The sequence below is a fragment of the Lytechinus variegatus genome, chromosome 10, assembly GCF_018143015.1.
Source record: "Lytechinus variegatus isolate NC3 chromosome 10, Lvar_3.0, whole genome shotgun sequence".
NCBI classification, from domain to species: Eukaryota; Metazoa; Echinodermata; class Echinoidea; order Temnopleuroida; family Toxopneustidae; genus Lytechinus; species Lytechinus variegatus.
Genome location: NC_054749.1, coordinates 2,313,789 through 2,336,720, shown reverse-complemented (window position 1 = coordinate 2,336,720; position 22,932 = coordinate 2,313,789). Strand labels below are relative to the sequence as shown.

General features: G+C 36.5%; 1 protein-coding gene across 1 annotated transcript; it reads left to right on the top strand.

Moving 5' to 3' along the window:
* Positions 1 to 1,860: 1,860 nt before the first annotated feature.
* Positions 1,861 to 19,925, top strand: LOC121422761 (E3 ubiquitin-protein ligase MGRN1-like). The gene is made up of 15 exons (XM_041617941.1): positions 1,861 to 2,108; positions 4,074 to 4,192; positions 4,849 to 4,946; positions 5,154 to 5,285; positions 6,426 to 6,543; positions 8,254 to 8,320; positions 8,993 to 9,156; positions 10,181 to 10,304; positions 11,693 to 11,740; positions 13,839 to 13,918; positions 15,581 to 15,671; positions 16,326 to 16,389; positions 16,908 to 17,145; positions 17,812 to 17,968; positions 18,504 to 19,925. Exons 1-15 carry the CDS (start codon positions 2,021 to 2,023, stop codon positions 18,764 to 18,766), a joined length of 1,851 nt encoding a protein of 616 aa, XP_041473875.1. The 5' UTR covers positions 1,861 to 2,020; the 3' UTR covers positions 18,767 to 19,925.
* The last annotated feature ends 3,007 nt before the right edge of the window (positions 19,926 to 22,932 follow it).

Here is a 22,932-nt window from a genome sequence, read left to right as displayed (position 1 = left end):
TTGACTCTCTCATTTGGATGTAGCCTAACTGGCTCGTTCATATAACTATTTGTTGAAAAGAAGCGAAACTTTGAAATGTCACAACTTTCTTATTTTTCATCCGATTTTGATGAAATTTTCAGCATTGTGCTTGTCTGATTTTTCTCTATTGATTCAAATCAATATTTTACTGAGGTGGACTTGACCTTTAAATATTCTCAATGTATTGGTTTTCCGGGTTTTGTGCATTCACTCTTGAAATCCTGAATAGCTGTATGAAGCTCATCGGGCAATGGAATATTTCGAAAATGAAAATAATACTTCTATATAGTGCAACTAAAGAAAGTGTCTACGGCCTTCTTAACCAGGGGAGCGTTTCATGAAAGGACTTGTCTGACGTTTTATCCGACACTGTTTTATCCGACAGTTACTATGGTAACAGTGACTCTCGGCCAATCATTATCAAGGAAAGTTGTCAGATCTGACAACTTGTCGGACGAAAATGTTGATGAAACGCTCCCCAGCTGTAGTTATATATATGGCCCTGGGTTATAGATTCGGGCAGTGAAATTTAAAGCTGTGCAAGCAAAGCAAGCGAGAAAGATTTTTTACCTTTTATAAAAATATTCAAAGATTACATATAGTATCCAGAAAAATGCAATTTTTCATTCCTTTTCCTTTCCTTTTATTTCTTTTTTTTTAATTCTATGTGTGCATTTTTTTTTTTATTTTTTTTTGAGGGGGTCCATGGTATATCAAGCAACAACCCCCAATGCGTCAATGATGAGGGGACAGATTCTGGAGGTTTTTATCCCAAAGATCAATAGTCCTAGTTTTTTTTTAATTCAGACAGTGAGAAAAGAATGCCGGAACATAATGGATAATCTTCATCATGACCGCCGACGCCGCTACCACCGCCGCCATCACCACCACCACCAACAACTTCACCACCATGGCACCATCATATTCATTATCATTGTTATCACTATTATTAACATTTATTTATTATCACTATCATAACAATGATCATGATGATGATGATTATGATCATCATCATCATCCTACTCCTCCACCTCACCAAAGACGGTGATGAGGAGTACAAAAATTACAATGATAATAATAGGCCTAGCAATCATTATGATGGTGACAATGGTGATGATGATGTTAATATTTATCACTATCATGTTCATGATAATAATTATGATGATCACCACGTACCACCACCACCACCATCGTCGTCAACATCACCATCATCATCATCATCATCATCAGGCATCATCATCATCATTACTTATCACCACCATCATCACCACCATCATCATCGTCATCATCGTCATCGATCATCATCATCATCATCCGTGGTGCCGTGGCCGAGTGGTCTAAGGCGCCTGGCTATACATGAAAAAGTCTGGGGTTCGAACCCCGGCCGCTATGCCCTTGAGTAAGGCATTTAATCTACAATGCTCTTTTATCCTGCTTTCAAATAAATGGAAATGCTATATGCATTATTTGTAACAAGGCGTGAAATTGTTAAAAAAAATCATCATCATCATCATTGGCCTTTAATGATTTATCACATGGTTTAGTGGTTATCCCGCACAGTCCATCGTCATTTCTATCATTCGCATCATGAGCATGATCATCATCTTGATTTTTATCATCAGTATCTCTCTGAGCCCTCCACTATTTGGAGATTCCTAGGGTCAAATGAAAACAGATTTGTATGCACTGTCATTCTGACTTAGGAGGTTTGAACCCTATCAGAACGGAAAACGTCAAATTTGTGGAGAAAAAAATCGACCTTTATCATTGTTATTGATATATTGTTATTGTTATCACGTATCGTCATGCATGTTCTATAAATAGATTTCTTGCGATCAGCTGGCTGGCCTGGGTCGACGGTCAACGACGCCATTTTATATTGAATAAGAATGGGCTACGCTACGCAAATACGGAACTGATTCGACGATTACTGAAATCATTTCTCCTGCCTAAATTTCACATATTGAGAGCATATAATCTGCAGAAATTAATCATCAATATGGGTAATTTTCAGAGTATGCAAAATTCGAATGTCCAACAAGTGGAAATCGCTGCAAATTCGGCGTATAGATTTCCACCCAAGTCAGGTTTGTATTTTTCGTCTTTGGTCCCATTCGTATAATTTGATGTTAGGTGATTTATATTTAGTGAAGGGGCGGAATAAAGGGCGAGGGTTTGGGCTTTTCCAATGAGTATGAGTGCCGCTTCAAGTCACTGAAGATGAAAAAGCCCTTAAGACTAAGAAAAGATATCAGTTAATAGGTATTGTAAAAATGAGTGAGTTCTCAGTACTAGCTAGCGGTCTAGCCGTAAAGCTGTAGCGTATGCGTAGGCTAGTACGTAGGCAAGGTTGGCATTAGACCAAAAGCTTCGGTCTCTGTTTTGTTGGTTGTTCAGCTGAACTTCGTTGGCTTCACTCACCAAATACAGAGACCGAAGTTCTAGCGCGATCTGTACAGGGGACTCAATGGCCATATGTTTATGTACTTAAGATCGGATAAAACGGGGAAGTGAATTTGCGCGACAGCCGAGGTAAGTCACTGTTTTTGTTCCTTTTAACTTCATTTTTCTCTGTTTTTTGGCAATTGATGCCAAGAGGGAATATAAATTTTCACTCTGGTCACTATAATTTTCGAAATTTTTATTCATTAAAGACAAAAATTGAAAAGCCCCGACGGGGGGATTTTGCATTGCAAGTCCCCTAATGGTGGCTGCACGATAGCGAGCCGTCTGTGTACGAGGAGAAAAAAAAATGTTAAAAACTCCTCGAAACAGACGGCTGCGAGCTGTCTAGGTTGGCATTAAAAAATAAAAAACGGAGTGTGCAATTGCGCAATCGCGCAAGCCAGTGCAAGCAGTTTTTTCTATTCGGGCAAGCAATTTTTTTATCACTTGGCCTGTTGGGCAAGTTGTGCACATTAATCAATAGTAATATTCTCATTTTAACAAACATCTGAGTGTTGTGCTCAAGCTTGTTAGACAGGGAAAGAAATACTATTTAAAATAAGCTCATCTAAATTACTTGAATGAAATGGTGTTTTACAAATTACATATTGTTTACTTATTTACAAATAGACAGTAAACTTGAAATTTTTAAGCTTGATTGAGGTACATGTACACTCTCGAAAGGAGGTGGAACGTTGCACTTTGTAAAGATGAAGAGAAGTACTGTAATTAAGTATAAGATAATCAACTAGCAAACCTTAAAAGACAAGTCCACCCCAAGAAAGAGATATAATGCTGAAAATTTCATAAAAATCGGATGTAAAATAATAAAGTAATGACATTGTAAAGTTTTGCCTAATTTCGCAAAACAGTTGGTACAGTATGCACGTCCTGGTTGGTATGCAAATGAGGGGACTGATGACATCACTATTTATTTTGTATTTTGTTATTTTCTCATTGCCGTGTGAAATAAAGTTTTATTCCTCCCTGAACATGTGGAACTACCATTGTTTTAATATTTTTTGGTTCAGTCAAGTTGGTCATTATTATCAAATCTGTAAAAACTGAAATATTGTATTATTCAAACAATAAAAAAAAAAGAAGAAATAGTGAGTGAGGGACATCATCAACTCTCTCAGCATATTACTGAGTTGTTGTGACTGTTTTGTGAAAAATAAGCGAAATTTGAAAACTTTTCTTATTTTATGTCTGATTTTGATAAATTTTCTGCATTATGCTTGTTTGAATTTTCTCTACTGATTCAAAACAATTAGCATTGTGGTCGTAAAAAAAAAAACTAGTCATTCTTTGCCAGTCAAAAAACAAGTATTTCACTGAATTTCTCAGAGATAAATTTGTTAGTCACTGACTCACTGGTGATGTGTCACCAGGGGCCCTTTGCAGAAAGAGTTGCAATCAATCGCAACTCTACAAATCGTGCGCAACTTGATTTTCAACCAAACAACAACGCGCATTTGGGACTTGCAATTGATTTTTTTGTTTGCGTTTAAACGCAACTCTTTCTGCAACAGGCCTCAGATATAAATCCAGCATACATGTAGTTTTTGTTACCAATGTAAATAAATTTTCACATTTTTTACATACAGGATGTTACTTTGGAAGCCATTTCAGTATGGGAGGACAGAGGTTTGAAACACCACAGCCTGAAGCTTATCTGTTTGGAGAAAATGCTGATGTCAATTATCTCAACTCTAGACCTGCTCCAGTAAGTCTAGATGTAATACATGTACATCAGCTTCCCGTCTTACAAAGAGTTACGATTGATCCGATCAACCTCAAGTTTATGGAAATCCATCACAACGTCATAATTTTTTCCTCAGGAAATTTGCACAATGTGTTTTGTAAACAAAGAGAAGCACACTGAATTTTCAAGAAAGTTATGAATGTACATCATACGCAGAAAATATTTTTATAATTCGTAAAATAGCGCCCTATATTGCAAATAATCCCAAATTGACTCGGGATTGCAATCACGAGATTAATCCTACGAACTAGCATGATACATTATGTAATTGTGTCTCCATTGAAAATATTCTCGAGATTTTCCGGATCAGAAATTGCGTGCTAATATCAAAATTTGGGCTGGTGCAGACGGCCCTTAAGTGTATGGTTCACACTGTGTCTTTAGTATGTGGTTCACATGGTCATTCACATTGATGATCATTACATGACAAATTATATCTAAATTCAATGCTGAATCTCGTATCATTGGCATTAAATTCAGCGCAGTGTCAGAGTTCACTGTAATCAGTCGCAACTTGGGATGTTTTGATATTTGTAATATGCATTCTTTTTTTTAATGTGTTAAAACTCAATGATTACTCACTAAACTTAAACTCACTGACTTTATTCCTCCACCAGTTTCCATACCCGGCACCCCAACCGAACGAACCAACTAAGACACTGAAGAGTCTTGTCAATATCAGAAAGGATTCTCTTAAATTAGTCAAGGCTGTCAGGTACAGTATCAAGTTCAATCTTATTGTTACGGAAATAAAATTGCAGTATGTTTAAAGTGCTTAGCTCATGTATACACAATCACATATGTAAGCCAAGGTGGCGATGGGATTTAGAAGTTCAGCTAAACTTATAAAAAATCTTCAAGTGTTTGTATATGAATAAGAACATTTCGCTAATTTCTATAAATTGTGTTTTTTCTTATGGAGCAGTACGACTGATGAGGATTCTGATTCCCCTTCCACCCGATACTCCATAGAGTTCATATTCGATAGTGAGGCCAAGACGGCTATCACCGTTTACTTCTTTGCCACAGAAGAGATCACTGCAGGACGGGCTGTGTAAGTTTCGCACACACTCTACCACTTACTGACCCATGTTCTAAAGTGCAGTTTTACGTTAACCATGTTCTAATTCTCCGCTAAAATTTTATGGAAAGCTGGAATTTAGTTTGCGTTGTATGTTTCATACATTTACTCTGTTCGTACTACATGGTGTAATGATAAAAAAAGCGTACTGGTCTTATAATAATTGATCCTAGACAGGTATTAATATATTCCAAATAAGCTGATAAATTTAACCTGTACTGTTAGATATTTGTGTCACAATTGGCTAATCAAAGTTAACCACAACCTTTGACTGGAATTTGAATGAAAATCGATTTCAGAATACTGGCCACTAGGTCTACAGAAATTGAATACTGCAATGTAGGCTTAGGGCTGATGATATTTTCTGTTTGTTTGAATTGCTTAAGGGCCGAGTCTTGACACGTTTTTAGGGTGGATAAATTATGATCATGAACAGCAAGCAAATTACGATTAATTTAATTTCATTAGTGAAAGCACATGTAGTAATGCATATTTATGATTTTGTGACTGGAAATGTACCGTAATTCATATTAAAACATTACTTGATTTCAGCTGTTATGCAGTTTTGTCTGCATGCAAATCCAAAGTATGTATAGCTTGGAACTTTGTAGCCTGGATGTTGCAAGGTTGTTCTTGAAGATCCAAGCTGCAATTTATTTAAAAATGATAAATTAAGATATGGAAAAAATGAAAAAGAAAATGATGATAATGAATAATGATGATGTGAAAATGAATAGATAAGTATATAAAGATAAAAGTAGATTTTGAAAAACAGTTGCAATTGAGAATGAATAATATGACTTCTGAAGGTTTCCATGGCGAAGAAGAATAGTGTAGTAGGTTTCACGGTACACCATGTATCTTTCTTGGGCAAAAGTTGGTCCTGAAAAGAAACACCCAATTGGGTGGTCTTTTTCAGGACCAACATTTGCCCAAGAAAGATACATGGTGTACCGTGAAACCTACTACACTATGAGAATGAATAAGATTTTTTAAAAATCTGGTAAGTATGCATGTGATCAGAAAGCTGATAAAAATTTCAAGTTTTTTTTGGATGGTCCTTGCTATCTATTATGAATGTGACCTTTGACCTCATTTTGTTGCCCCTGACAGGTACACAGCAAGGAATGCTTCCTTGAGGTCAGAGACCTTTAGGTACGAGAGAGGAGCCAACCAGGTCTTTGCTCAACCGGCATTCACCTTTGACCCCTCCGACTTTGATGAAGGGGAGGTAAGAAAAATTAGCCCCTGGGCATTGTTGCATACGTAAACAGTTAGTTTTTAATCCGATTATATCTATCATGTTTACAATGGTCGACAGCTGATCAAACTCAAGGATTCCATTGGAGTTAGCATTGGATGGCAAAGTTGTCAAGTACTAACTTTCATGATACAGGGCTTACCAATCAGAGAGAATAGAATAAGTCTCAGATGATTTTATGAATTGTGCCATTCTCATTAAATCCAAAACTGTCAGTGTTTTCTCAGGAAGGTACACATTTCTACATTTAAAGGTCAAGTCCACCCCAGAAAAATGTTGATTTGAATAAATAGAGAAAAATCTAACTAGCATAACGCCAAACATTTCATCAAAATTGAATGTAAAATAAGAAAGATTGCATTTTAAAGTTTTGTTTATTTTTCACAAAACAGTGATATGAACAACTCAGTGTCATGCAAATGAGTCAGTCGATGATGTCCATTCATGACTCACTCTTTCTTTTGTTCATTATTGTTTCAATTATACAATAATTCATTTTTTACAGATTTGACAATAAGGACGAAGTTGACTGAAACATATAGTATTAAACAATGCTAATTCCACATGTTCAGGGAGGAATTAATTGTTGTTTCACTTGACAATGAGGAGAAAATTAGAATATTTCATGTGATAAAATACAAAAGAAATAGAAAATGGATGATGTCATTAGTCTCCTCATTTGCATACCAACCAGGATGTGCATATAACTGTTTTTCCAAATTAAGCAAAAGTTTAAAATGTCATAACTTTCTTATTTTACATCCGATTTTGATGAAATTTTCATTGTTATAGTTGATGGATTTTTCTCTTTTTATTCAAAACAACTTTTTGTTGGGGGTGAACTTGTCCTTTTACACCAAACTATTGTAGGTTTATGTCAATATCTTTCAAACTGATCACTGTTTGTAATATTATGTATCATGTGACACAGAAAATGGACAACAAAGCAACAAATCTAAAACTGGATCCCATTTCAGGAAGATTTGCTATGTTAACAAATGCACAATTTATAAAATAAATTTACTATCAGCCAACCAGATTGAAGGATTTCAGTAGCTTTAAACTGTAATTGCAAATTTGTCATTATAACAAGTTTTATGAAACAGGCCCCTGAACCTGGGCTCTGTAACACAAAGGTTTGCGATGGATCGCAAATGTGTAAGAACCGCACTGATTGGTCCCTGGTCAGTATTTTAAACCAGATGCGTATGAAACATTGATGTTGATTGGTCAGTTAATTTAGCGATAGATCGCTAATCTTTGTGTTATGGAGCCCTGGTGATGCATTGTAACAGAGAGGGACTTTGGAATACATATTTGACTTGCCATCCAAAGGTATAAGAAAACTTGTCTTTCAATTATGTACACTGTATACAACAAAAATGAATGTGCAATATCTCGCATTCCATTTCTTTACATGTTTATTTCAATTAATAATATTATTGAATGTCATTATTACATGTATGCAATGATTTTGTGTTCATTTTCTGTTGGACATAAACTTGAATTTTAATATCAAGTCTAATTCTCTATTCTTCTTTTTTCTTAGTTCAATTCTTATTCATTTTCATGTATATTCGTGAATTGTTATGATTCATGTCTGCAATGGTTTTACATTAATTTTCTTTTGGAAATAAAGTTGAATTTTAATTCTGAATTCTTCTTTTTCTTTTTTTCTAGTTCAATTATGATCCATTGAAGGATGTGATTCCCATTGTCATTCAGTGTACTGTAGATGAAGGGGATGGTAAGATTTTTATACTACATTTTTTTTTCAATACTATAAAACATAACTTGGTATGGCGGTTGCTAATTTGTTTGGGATGAAATTTAATTCCTTCACAGGCAAAATATGGGAGTCCAATTCCTTCCCCCAAAACAGGTTTTAATTTTACTCCACTGACCAACCATGCTGTCCCTGCCGTGACAAAAAAATCTCATGAAATGCCATGCATGTTGGACATGATAGTTTGAATAAGATCGTAATTCAGGATTTATTCAGGCAGATTCATTGGTCCCTACTTTTTTTAAAGCCAATTCCCAATTTTAAAGCAATGATTTTGATTTCAGTTTATTTTTTCAGAGCATTCAGTCCATTCTAGCATATACAATGGTCCCAACATTTGACAAATTTTAATATGGAATGAAAATTAATCAAAATGATGATGATGATGATGGAGATGATGATGATGATGATGTTGATCATTAGAAATGATGATGATGATGATGGTGATGGTGATGATGATTATTCAGAGCCTTAAAAACAGAAGTACCATAGTATTCAAAGCATATGAATAATTATCACATTACAATGATAAACAGTCATTCAAGAAAATATAGAAATGAATTATTGAGGAAAAGGGAAGTTTTAAGCCAAGAATACTGATACAAGAACAATGCTTTTGTTTTGAATTTTCAGAGCATTCAGGCCATTGCCATACCCTGATAGCGACCTTTGAACAGGCAGCTGACGGAGCCTACGCTATCAAACCAATGAAACAAAAGCAGATGGTAGAGGGCGTCTTCTATCTTCTTCAGGAGATCTACGGTATCGAGAACAAGAACAATCCTGATGCACCCAAGGTTAGTTTACAATCCTTCTCTTCTTTTTGCTCTTTGTGGATTTTAGTAAAAGTTTAAAAAAATATTGAGAAATATTGATGAAGGTTTCCTAAAAATCTGTCATACAATAACAGAATTTTGCATTGTTTTAACACGTCTTACACCGGAGAGTCCGTGTTCAAATTTGAATAGTTATACCTCGGTCACATTTGCTCTACGGCGAGTTGAAAACAACCGTTTTAACATTTTTTGTACCAGTTGCATGTATAGGTGGTTTGAATCAAAATTAATAAAACGGCTGTATTTGACTCGCCGTACAGCCGCCGTAGAGCATTACTCCAAAATTGATCAAATTAAGTTTTGATTGATAAATGAATTACTTATGATACTTTGTACATTAAAATGGCTATGATGTGGTCTAGGCACTCTTATTAGAACTCTTATCAAGTGTAAATAATAAAATAGTACAAAAAAGTTTTTTAATAGAAATCCAGGGCTATATACTCTTTAAATGAACCATAATTACCTGGGCCAGTATTCAATTCAAAGTATTGATTTTGTAAGTATTTTACTTGACTAAGCAAAATGCTTAAACTTGTATTTAGATCACATCTAAGTATTTCACTTTATCAAGCCAAATTTAAGCAAAACCATTGTGACATTAGGTTTGAGTTGAATACCACGCAATGTATGAATCCATCTGTGCACAGAACCTACACAGAATGTAAGACTGTGCTTATCACGTTTGTAAACTGTGTGCAAGCCATGCTTAAGTCTGGTAGGTGGCCGACTTTGATTTAAGCAAAATACTTAGCCAAAAAATGCAATTGAATACCAAAGATGGATAAGTATTTGACTTACCAGTAAGCAAAATACTGAGTAAAAAATACTTAAAATTTTGGCTTAAGTATCAATGGAATACCAGCCCTGGTTATTGTGGGGTTTATTAAACCAACAAGTTTTTTTCTTTAATTAAAGATTTTCACAGAATCAAATACCTATGTTTTTTTTACTATAATAAATGTTTTTTATTTAATTTCCATAGCAACCAGATGAAGAGGAGTTCATTGATGATGATGACAATGGTTCTGATTGTGTGATCTGTATGTCAGATGCCAGAGACACCCTCATACTGCCATGTAGACATCTGTGTCTGTGTAATGGATGTGGTGAGTATACTTGAAATTATACCTCAGTCACATTTGTTCTACGGCGGCCATACGGCGAGTCGAAAACAGCCGTTGTAACATTTTATGTACGAGCTACAAACATGTATAGGTGGTTTGTATAAGAATGAATAAAACAGCTGTTTTCGACTCGGCTTAGAGCAAATGTGACCGAGGTATTAATGATATGGATCCTAATCGTATGATTGGCTGAACTTGATCATGTGACCAGTCTTGTACAATAATCTGGTTTATATATATATTGTGCTGTGTATGATAAACATTGTACGGATGTAAGCGCTCACAGATTTGTTACTACTCTGTTTATCGGATTCAATCAGTCATTTCCACACACAACGTATGCGTATACTACACTCCCTTTGGAGTAATTTATAATATGCACGTATCTGACCGCTTACAGATTCATTACTACTCCGGTCATCGGATTCAATCAGTTATTTCCGCACACAGCGTATGCTAATGCTCCACTCCCTGGGGAGTATATTATGTTATCTAACAGGAATTTTCTGATGACCGGTACTTATGACTGGTTCTATTGACCGGTCATTGTTTTGAGTTGAGATTGGTTTATCAAACAACAAGGATGGATATCATTGTATTATAAAACAAATAATGCACATCATTCTGCTTGGGCATGTGAAGAATTAACACACTTCTTACCTTTGAAACAGTCCAAACACCATGTTCATGTTAGATCTGTTCCAAATGTGCATGTAATTACTATTGACCTTCATGATGCATATTTATTTGTATACTAGCAATGCTTGTACAGGGCTCTTGACACAGAGCGTAGTGCGTGAGTTTTGAAAGTTACATTTCATTTGAAAATTTTTAAACAATATGACAGTAGATTCAATCACTTTGAAATGCAGTGATAATTACCCTTTTTAGGTCTATCGTTTAACCGGTAAACAATTCCGAGTGAAGTACTTGTACTACGAATGATTGACTAATGTATTTAAAGCGCACACGATTGGATATGACACGAATGACCCATCAGTGCGCTCATGAATATTCATGAGCTACCACTAGTCCGGAGTTAGCTAGTTTTGTGTGTGAAAAGCAAGCATTCCTTATCCGGGGTTAGCAATAACAATTTGGCATGTGTGAAAAGGGAAAAAATAGTACGGGGTTAAGGATAGTACAGGGTTAGCTATAGTCCAGGGCTAAGAAAATCCTGTGTAAAAAGGGTAAATGAATACTGTATGAATAGGTCACTCAGTTGAGCATTTTGATATATCATCTTTAATCCTGTGTTTTAGCTTCACATATGTTTCCTCTTTGTTTGACATGGTAAGAGCAGATAAGTTAAATGTTTTTGACTCACTGATATCTTATGTTGTTACACTGAAATTTTTTTTTTCTTACAGCTGACTCCCTGAGGTTTCAAGCTAGCTGTTGTCCAATTTGTAGAGCTCGTAAGTATGCCTTGTTCCATCTTTCTTCATTGAAATGATATGCAATGGCTTCATCTTAGAGGCCATTAACCTTGTCATGACCACACCCTTCCAGCCAGTGCCAACCTTGTTTATTGTGTGGCTTCACTGGTAAATTGCCAGTTCGTCTACTGGCAATTCGCCCACTCACTGTATCTGTATCGTTCAGTCAGCAAAATACCAAGGTTGGCACATGACGCTAACTTGAAGAGCACGCTAAGTGTGGAGTGGCTCGAAGTATTAAAGGACAAGTCCACCCCAACAAAAACTTGATTTGAATAAAAAGAGAAAAATCCAACAAGCATAACACTGAAAATTTCATCAAAATCGGATGTAAAATAAGAAAGTTATGGCATTTTAAAGTTTCGCTTCATTTCACAAAACAGTTATATGCACATCTCGGTCGGTATGCAAATGAGGAACTGATGACATCACTCACTATTTCTTTTGTATTTTATTATATGAAATATTTTCATTTTCTCTTCATTGTCATGTGAAATGAAGTTTCATTCCTCCCTGAACACGCAGAATTCCATTATTTTAACATTTTGTGCTTCAGGCAAGGAGGTCCTAATCGTCAAATTCGTTAAAATTGAAATATTGTATAATTCAAACAATAAAAAACAAAAGAAATAGTGAGTGAGTGACATCATCAACTCTCTCATTTGGATGTAACTGGCTTGTTCAAATAACTATTTTGTTAAAAATTAGCGAAACTTTGAAATGTCATAACTTTCTTATTTTACATCCGATTTTGATGAAATTTTCAGCATTGTGCTTGTCTGATTTTTCTTTATTGATTCAAATCAACATTTTTCTTAGGTGGACTTGACCTTTGATTGAGATATAATTTACTTTTGAAGGAGTCCAAAGATAATGAGTTAACGGTATGTCTGCAGGGAGTTCATTCTAGTCAAGTATGGTTGTTACAACCGTATGGTCACAACATGGTCTACCTTTATTTAGTCTAATGCCATTCTGTCCTTCCACGTTTGGTCTAACAACCATTTGGTCCAATCATCACTTCTTCTCATCACCAGTTTGTCTATGACCATTTCATCGCATAACCAGTTGGTCTAATATTCATTTTATTTTCATTCAATTTGCCTAATTAACACTTGGTCTAATTAGACCAAATGGTATATGGACTACATGGCTATTTGATCAGCTGGTTATTAGATGAAATGGTGGGTGAACAAAATAGCAGTTGGACCATCTGGAGGAACTGATGGTAGACCAAATGATAGTAGACGAGTTGGCAATTTGCAGAATCGGCATTAGACCAAATGAAAATGTAGCATTGGAGCTATTCTGCAGACTCATACCTTTGAATTTTCGCAGAGTGCATAAAGTTGTCTGAATTACTGAGACTAGATTTACTTGTATACGGAAGCTGCTTACACAGGCAGAGAGTCTGCGCTCGCGTACTATATAAGAACAGCAAATTTAGCCCAAATATTGGACAACAGATATTATCTTTAGGCCTTTAACTCTACTTTCTATCCTGATTGTGTGTTTTTAATCATAAAATTAGTGCTGGGAAAGGAAAATAAATCATTCATAGGGTTAGAATTAACCCTACTTCAATCATCCCTTTTTAATTGTAATCATTTTTTAGCAAAATGTGTTGATGGAATTGGATGTTTGTGGGTAGCAAGTATTTATTACATATGAATATTTTGCTCCTTTGTTGTCCCCCCCATGTTAAGTGTTGCCTTTCATCCATTTAATTTGTACTGTCTTGTCATAAAGTATGACATAATTCATTCATTCTTATTTCTCTAGTTTTGAGTGAATTTTAGAAAAAAAAATTTTCAGTGTTTGCATCATACTACAGACAGAAAGGGAAATTATGAACTGATATATTTGAATAAATTCTAATTTTCAACAATTTTTAAATAACTCGATAAATCAAAGTGTCATATCCCTATCGCATATAATTTAGAATTTCTATGACCACTCTCTGAAGTTTCCATGTTTCATGCACTGTTTAGGCTTAAAGAATGGTGTTCATGGGTGTGTCTCGATTTCAACTCAATATTTCATGTATATCTGACTTGCTTTTCTTCTTGTGCTACAGCTTTCCGAGCCTTGCTTCAGATCCGTGCTCTGAGGAAAGTAATCGGCAACCCAACACCAGTTGATGATGAAGAATCATCCGTAAGTCTTATCATGTTTACTAATTATTTTAGAGTTTTTGCATCGCAGAACACAGTAAATGTATTTACTGTCAAATGTCAAATGACAATGAACAGCTGGGAGGTCTTTGTCAAAAGTTGATGAACCGGAACAGCAATTTCCTCTAATTTTGAGAGCTTACGAAAAAGTGCAAGTATGCTGTTTGTCCAGAGTTCAGGATGAAACCACTGTTTTCATTCACCAATCACTAAGAATTCTTGGTTGCTCTTTGCCATGAAAAACAATACATTTTCTACGTTTTTAACAGTGTTCCTTTATATTTGCCAAACCCAAGACATAGGTCATTTGCTCATTTCAAGTATGATTAAGCAGTGAATATATTCAATAGTGGAAATGCCATTTGTGTTCCAATGAATTAGTCTCTAGACTTTGAAACAGAGGGTCGTTGTGTTCAAATCCCAGCCATGGCGTAATACCCTTCTGCAAGGAATTCATCCACTGTGTGCTGCACTCGACCCAGGTGATGTAAATGGGTACCGGCAGGAAGTAATTCTTCGAAGAAGCTGTGTGTGCCTTAATAGATTGCCTAGCTTAGCCGAGGTAATAATAATAGCGGGGCCTTTTTTAAAGTGCCATGAGCACCGAAAGGTGGACGTGTGCGCTATATAAGTAGCCACCATTATTATTATAATTCATCTTTACAATGGTTTGATATAAACAATTATGAACAGCTAGGCTGTGTAATTCGACATTCTCTAGACCACCTAAGAGACTTTGATGGTCCAAAAAATGTTATATTTCAAATCCTGTCAAGTCAATTAGTGCATATTTCCTCATGCTTTACAGATGTGAAAAAGGAGTTATAAAGTAGCTTGTTTTACTTACATCTCTACCGGTGCTCTAATTCGTATTGCACCACGATGCTCTTTTTGCTGAAATAATAATAATAATAGGCCTTTAGATAGCACCATATATCTAGAAATAATAGATTCCATGGCTCACTATTTTTACCCCAATTTTACCTCGAGCTGCCTCACTGATTGAAAGACAAGAGTCATAACCACTAGCCCTTGATGCCTCCATTGAAATCATACATTCAGGCACTATGTGGCATATTGATCTTGTGTTTAATTCTTAGCAATGCGTGTGATGGTGTGTATTTCTTTACCATATTATCAGGAGATGAATAATGATAGGCATTTATACAGCGCCCTCTATCTTGAATTAATCTATTCCAACGCTCATTGTTATTATTATTATTGCCCGGGCTGTAGCTCGAGCTGCCTTTCAGCACTCGGTGCATTCAAGGAATTAATCCTACCTGGTACCCATTCACCTCACCTGGGTTGAGTGCAGCACAATGTGGGTAAATTTCTAACTGAAAAAGAATGTGCTTTGGCTTTGCATTGAACCTACGTCCCTCGGATTAAAAAAACAGAGGTTACAACCATTAGTTACAACAATTAGACTATGATGCCCCCAATAAAAACATATGTATCATGTGGGCAAATGTTCTTGTGATTAATTCTTACTTATTCGTTTTGATGATACATACATGTATTTCTTTACCGTGTTATCAGGAGATTGCAATAATGTATCTTGTATGTTTGGTCATTTGAATTCTTGATTATAAATCCTTCACTTTTTTTTAAATATTCCCATGATTTATTTTTGATTCCTTAGATGAGTCAAGAGAATGTACCACCAGGCTACGAGGCCATCCCTCTGGGTGAAGCTCTTAATGGACCGGGCAAGAGTGTACAAGGAGCAGAGGGTAAGAATACAATACTCTATAATCAGTCTTTGGTGTCTTGAGGTATGTCTAGAGACAGTTATTGTGTGTCTCATGTCTCGTCTCTGTCTCGAAAGGGAAATGTCCCATGTCTCGGAGGCCAAGATGTTGGAATACAACACTCTATCTTGAAGCATGTCTTAAGGAATGTCTTGAGACAATGATTGTGTGTCTCATGTCTATTCTCAGTTTCTTTCTCGAAAAGGAAGTGCCCCATGTCTCGGCCGAGACGTTTGAATACACTATTGTATAGTCAGACTTGGATTCCTTGAGACGGTGATTGTGTGTCTTCTTGTCTCGAAGGTCTCAGAGGCCAAGATGTTGAAATACAACATGCTATAATCAGTCCCGGGGGGTTTCTTGAGGCAGTGATTGTGTGTCTTGTGTATTATCTTTCACCGATACTACATGTCTTGCCCTCTGTAAAAGGGTTTAATTTTGATGAGTTAACTTCATCGCTTTACTTTAATCTGTCAGTGTTGGTTGGGTGTCTTAAGATACTTGTTGGATTTTCAGTGACAATGATACGCTTTAGTGCATAAGCTATCATTGCTATTTATTCATAATTTGAATTAGAAGCTGTAAGAAACTGCTTTTTTAATAAAATAATTTTGTGATGTATTTTATGTTATATAGGTGGAGCCACTGGTGGAGAGTCATTATCTAGATCAGGAACATCAGAAGGGAGAAGAAAAAAGAAGTAAGGAAATATATTTTAAAAATACTTTTAAATTCAGCAATTTGTGTTTCAATTCATCATCCCAAAACAGTTTTCATTATTACAAACACATCAATACACACTGCTTACTATGATTATCCCCACTTCACAAACAACTCTCAAAATCTAACATTATTTGATTTTGAACCAACTGGAAATGGAGGTATTTGGAGTTTAGGGTTAGGTGTGTTGGCTCAGTTGGTAGAGTGTTCGTCTCACAACCGGGAGGTCGGGGGCTCAAACCTGGCAGGGTCAGACCAAAAGACGTTAAAAGATGGGAGTTGCTGCTACCCTGTTTGGCGTTCTACAATTAAAGGGATAGAGCCTCGTCGACCTGGCGCTGCACAGCTGCTGCCGGGCCCATGATCAATTGGGCAAAACAAATTTTCGGAGTATTTCATTCTGGTGTCTATTTCGAACAATAAAATATGGATTGTAAATACAGGTCTTTCTCCAAGAGAGTCTCTGACATTCACCTTTTGATTTTATATCATGAACAGGAAGAGCCGCACAAGCTCGCTGGCCTCACTGAGAAGCCGCGGTGCTGCCACGCCCGCTGCGGTCATCGACCAGGCCAACTCGTACCAGGAGGTGAATGAGAAGAACGAGATGAGGGTCGATATCAGGGATGGGAAGAAGAAAGGGGATGCAAAGAAAGAGGACGACATCCCGGTCATCAACAGCTCCAGTCTGCAGACGCCTCAGAAGACAGTAGCTCCGGTCTCCATTGAAAACCTGGTAAGTCATTTGTCATAATTTAGCTTGGAACAGGATAATTCCCGTCTGCATTGAGATCCTGGGACCCGTTTCATAAAGGACTTGGAACTGTTGTAACTTTGCCATTGTGGCAACTACCATGGTAACGGGTCTCAGCAGCCAATCAGAATCAAGGTTGTCACGGTAGTTGCCGTAATGGCAGAGTTACAGCAGTTGTAACTCTTTATGAAACGGCCCCCTGGTTAGAAATTTTAGATGATAATTTGACATGTTCATCAGCGTGACAGACGATACCTCCTGTTTTCATTGAAACTCCGGTAAGTATAGAAGCTCATTTGTCCATTCTTAGATATTTCATGGATTTTCCTGTAATTTTTTAGAGGAGGTTATGTGACCACAATATGATGGCTTTGTCTTGCCATACATCAATGCCGGCCCCACAGAAATGTTTTTAGCGCCAACAATGTGCTAATGGAGGACCCTCTTACAACTGGTAATGTTGCAGCATTGTCTTATGTCACAACAATGCATTATTTACATCTTGGATCAACGTTTGGCATCACAGTCCGATAGATGTCAAAGCTCTATTTGTATAAATAAGATGTGATTGTATGTTTTAAATGATGTTAAATGAATAAATAAATCGGAATGAATTGAATTGAATGATGTGTGATTTGACCGTTACAGGGTGCAGCAGCTTTAGCCCTGAATGGAGATCAAGGTAATACCATGGTGGTGACCCTACCCCCAGAGACAGAGACCAACCTTGAGGATAGAAGTCCTGTTGAGGTCCTGGATTTGGAATCTGAGCCCAAACCTGGCTCGTATCACATAGATCATGAGGGTGAGTGTAGCTTGTGAACATCTCAATTTTAAATTATTCACTCCCGCCCCCACATCTATTGTTGATCCATCTCCAATTTCTTCCTGTTAAAGTTTCTTGGCTAACTTCTTTCACACAAAACTTGGTAACGCTTATGCAAGATACCATCAAGTAATGTTTCCTTGCACTTTCACTATTTTCTTTTTGACTTGCTTAACATTGCCCACACTTGCCACCAAAGGTATGATGCGGATTGGTCATGTGAGTTGGGAACATCCTACTCTCCCTGATCAACTGCTGAGATATGAATTAGATGAACTATTATCAGCAGTGTCTACATTGTCGTAATCATCTTTATGGGGATGTAGGATGTGATGTAGGTCTCCCAGGCATAAACATATGGTACAAGGGTAATTAAATAAGAATTGAATTTAGATGTGGAATATATTCTTGATCTGGCCATTAATTAGACATAAATTTTGACTGTGTGTAGTCGAGTATCCGAATTAAATATTTTCTTTTTAATCCTGAAAATGAAATCTTCATGTCGTTACAGAAGCAGTAGCCGATCCGAAGGAGCTCTCAGCCAACGTGTTTCTTGAAAGCAACTCCAAATCTCCCGATGCCATCTCTCACGGTCCGTCCTTGTTAAATGTGGACATTGATCTACCCGGAACCCCAACCAGTGATTCTAACACATCGCCAAGCACTCCTTTGGAAGCCAACAGTTCACTAAGTTCCAACAGTCAGAGACAGATGCTGTCAACCCCAAGCAACATCCAGCTCGAGGAGGCTGCCAGTAAGGACCCGATCGTCTAAACTACCCTTCGATCTACCAGGAACCCCAAAGTTAGGGATTCAACCATCGTCCCATGTACCTTGTGGATCTAAATAGTTCACTCAGAGACAGACGCTGTCAACCCCAAGCAACATCCAGCTAGTGGAGGCTGCCAGTAAGGACCATATCGTCTAAACTGCCCGTCGATCTAACCGGAACCCCAATTAGGGATTCTGGAACTGCCCCAGGTAGCTTTTGGATCTTAATAGTTCACTCAGTTCTAATAGAGACAGATGGTGTTAGCCCCAAGCAATATCGAGCTAGAGGAAGCTACCAGTAAGGATTTACTTTTACTTACGCCTCTCATATTGCCCCTTCTAAGACATAGGCCTGTCAAAAAGGGTCCTCCTGGTAGAGTGGTCCTGAGCCAGTGTCTCCAGATTTTTCCATGTATGGCTCATCCCTTAAGCATCTGTATCTATGTCTCTGCACCATGGGTTTCAAGGCCTTCCCCTCTTCCTTTTTCCTTGAGGATTCCAACATGGCCAGTGAAGACCTTATCATCTAAATTTCCATTTGGTGACACCAGATGACCCGGTGACATTACTTATAGTTTGTTAGAGCTCTATGAAGAATGACCCGACTTTTGAGGTTCATCCATCAACTTCAGCACAAGATATTTTGAATATGTAATGTCCACTCATTGTATTTAAGATATATTATATCAACTCATGTGTGGATGTTCAACTGTTATAATGTCTGTATTATATTAGTCATATACATGTATGGAAAGACCACCGCACACCTTATGATTGGTCTGTGACTCCATTCTGGAATGAAACAAATAATGCAAATAATGAGACATGAATCATCTTCCTTTGGAAAGTTCTCAATCATCCGAGGAATGCTTACACTTAAAATCTGGGACAATGCTACCTTCCTAATGAGAATAGACAAAATAATGAAGTCACAGCAATCGTTCGATTGGCCTTGATATGAAATCAGTTTGGCCTTGACTCCAAAGTAAAGGCTTGCAATTATCTAAACTTGTTATTGTATTAGTATACTACAGCTAATTTGAACCTAAAGAAAGTTTATACGTATTTATCATTCACATATTGAGAAAATACGCGAAAATGCAATTTGTTCCAAAATTGGATCATAGACCAGTCATAAGGTGTTCAGGGACCTTTTTAGAGAGGTTAGTTTAACCAACAAATGTGAAAAAAAAATATGTATGTAAACATTTTTTCACATCCATGCACATAAAAAGGTATGCATGGAAGTAGAAGTTCACTACAAATACTGCCTGGAGACTTCTTTTTCCTATTTTTCCTATTTTCCATTCTTTTCTGTTTCTGTACTTTTTTCTGTTCTTCAGGTGAAGAATGATTGTTGGCTCAGACCAATTTTGCTTTGTCGGTATTGTTCTCTTTTAAGTAGGAGTTGGATTTAGTTATTGTGCATGCATCCAATGCCTAGTTTACCTAGTATTCAATTATCCTTGAAAAATAATTGTAATTCCATTTCTTGTACATGTGCAATTCATCAATTTTGAATGTTACCACCTGAACATACTAGATTCGTAGTAGTTACTATCAAGTGTATCTTAGCATGTCATCTAGTTGTATGGTGTTTTAATATGCTACTTTCTGTATTTATGTATTGTTATGCCATGTAGGTCTTTAAAGGGGAAGTTCACCCTGAAGAAAACTTTGTTGTAAAAATAGCAGAAAAAATAGTAAAAAATATTGGTGAAGGTTTGAGGAAAATCTGTTAAAGAGTAACAAAGTTATTAGAGTTCAAAATTTGGGATTTGTGACGTCATAAACGAGCAGCTGCCCCATGTGTTATGTAATATAAAATGTATGAATTTCAAATTTTGTATGGTTCCTGATGACTTAATTTTGTTTTCTTTTCATGATCGGATGTGAAATGATTTGTCTATTGATATACAAAAGTTACAGTGAAAACCATTTTCAATTTTCTGAGAAAATGACATTTCATTGATATTTTATCATTCGCTATGTAGAAATGCTGCTCGCATATGACGTCACAAATCAAATAATTGAAATTCTAATAACTTTTTAATTATTTGATGAATTTTTCTCAAACCTTCGGCAATATTTTTAATTATTTTTTCTGCTATTTTTACAATAAACTTTTTGTCAGGGTGAACTTCCCCTTTAATTGATTGGAGAGTGGCATCCTGTGTTATGTGTAGAATCTGAGTCGTGATAAGGGGACAGCTAAAGCCTAAAAAACAAGATTATCTGATTATTGCTTATTCCATAATTTTTCACCATCTTGATCCTTGGTGGGTATTTCATTAAGCTGTTCATAAGTTCAGAGCGACTTTAAAGATAAATTCCAGTTGTGGCAACGATTTCAAAATGAGTTTGTACAGAATCCAATGAAATGACCACCAAAGTGTCTGTATAAATGAAACATATGTGCCGAAGGATTCTGAAAGAAATTGTGTAATTTGCTGAGAAATAAGCTGGGATTCTGGTCAAGCGATGGGCCGACATTCAAATTAATAATACACTGTCCCACGAGTGCTTATCTGTGTTGGTGATCTTCAGTGTGAACATTTTTCAGGGTAGATTTCAAGATTTCACAAAGTTCAGTTTATGTAAATTTACCAGATCTAGAATCTCGATGATATAGTGACAATTAAGCTTGGCGCACTGAGACAAAAGCGCACATCAGCATTGGAATTTTTTATACACACGCCCAATACGCGCTAAATTAAGCGTAATTTATATAGGAAATCTGCATAAACCATGGATTCAACCGTGGGATTTCAAAACCACCTTTGTAAATTCGGGCCATTGTGACCCTCTCACTTCATGTTATGGGATGTTGAGTATCCTGTAGGTATCTATGTGTAGAATCTGAGTCGTGATAGGAGGACAGCTAATGTTTAATTATCAAAGCCTAAAAAAAGCATGATTATTATTGATTCTTCACTATTTGTTCACCATTGTAATCACAGGTGATTTTTTTCTTGTCGGCCCTGGTGGGACCCATCTTTTAAAGAGTTACAATTGATCCAATTAATCGTAACTCTATGAAAATCCTTCAGTTTCATAATTATTTTCTACAGGAAATTTGCAAAATGTCCTTTTTAAACAAAGGAGAACACACCAAATTGTCAAAAAATCAATGAATTTATGGATATACATTCATAACTAGAATTTCTTTTGAACAAACATGCATTTTATATGTTGGCTTTGCTGCTTTCCTTAGTTGATATTGATTGGATCAATCGTAACTTTGTAAGGCCGGGGCCCTGGTAGAGTTACGCGGAGGGGGGGGGAAGGGGGGTATTGTGTTAAGAGATAACATGGCACAACCCTCTTATGTTATGAATTTAGTATTATGGTAAGTGTTTAGCCCCCCCCTCCCCCTTCCTCCATGATGGGGTTCAGGAACCATGTATGTGGTGTATGAAAGCTATGTATCTTAATTTGATTTGTTAATATCATAACTTAACTTCTTCATGTATCATAGTAGTTTGTTTGAGGTCTATAGAACTTGTATCCTCAAGATGAGGGTTTTGTGTGTGTAATCTATAGAACCAAACAAAATTGCCTTTAACTTTTTTAGAGATGTTTTAAAGGATCAGGTTTGAGTTTACCATATGTTTGAGCAAGGCCGTACATAATTTTTTTCCCCTGGTGGACACGACACATAAAGAATTGTGGGAGTGTAGAGGACCAAGCTTATCTTTTCGGCATGTTTGCATTTCTGAAGTGAAATTGAAGGATTTTGTGTACTCTTTCAGATAATTTTGTGGAAATTCCTGTTAAAAAAAATTGTAAGTTTTGAAAATTTTGGGGGCAATCGCCCCCTATGCTGCATACAGCCATAGTCATGACCAAGTTTCTGAATAGTTCTATGAAAAAAGTTACTCCTGAGTTGCTAACTTATCGGTAAATATAAATGTAGAGGTTAACAATACAAAGCCGAGTGGGAACGTGTCTCATTATCTGTTTGAGTAAAAGTACAGAGGTGCCCATTCCAAAAATTAGGACGCCCTCTATAGTATCAAACGAATAAGTTCAAGGGACTCTACATAAACAATAGAGGTACATTTAAAGTATTTTGTATTTTGAAAGCATGGAAAAGTTAGTTTGATTCCTTTTTATGCTTTGTGAAAAATCTTGATGTTCCTTTGAGCTTAGAAAGAAATGGTGTAGTG

What these genes read in the sequence shown, in the direction of transcription:
- LOC121422761 (XM_041617941.1), top strand. Translation starts at nt 2,021, where the DNA reads ATGGGTAATTTTCAGAGTATGCAAAATTCGAATGTCCAACAAGTGGAA. An exon ending in AAATTAGTCAAGGCTGTCAG is followed by an intron (nt 4,947 to 5,153) that starts GTACAGTATCAA and finishes TTTCTTATGGAG; the next exon opens with CAGTACGACTGATGAGGATT. An exon ending in TTGTCCAATTTGTAGAGCTC is followed by an intron (nt 11,741 to 13,838) that starts GTAAGTATGCCT and finishes CTTGTGCTACAG; the next exon opens with CTTTCCGAGCCTTGCTTCAG.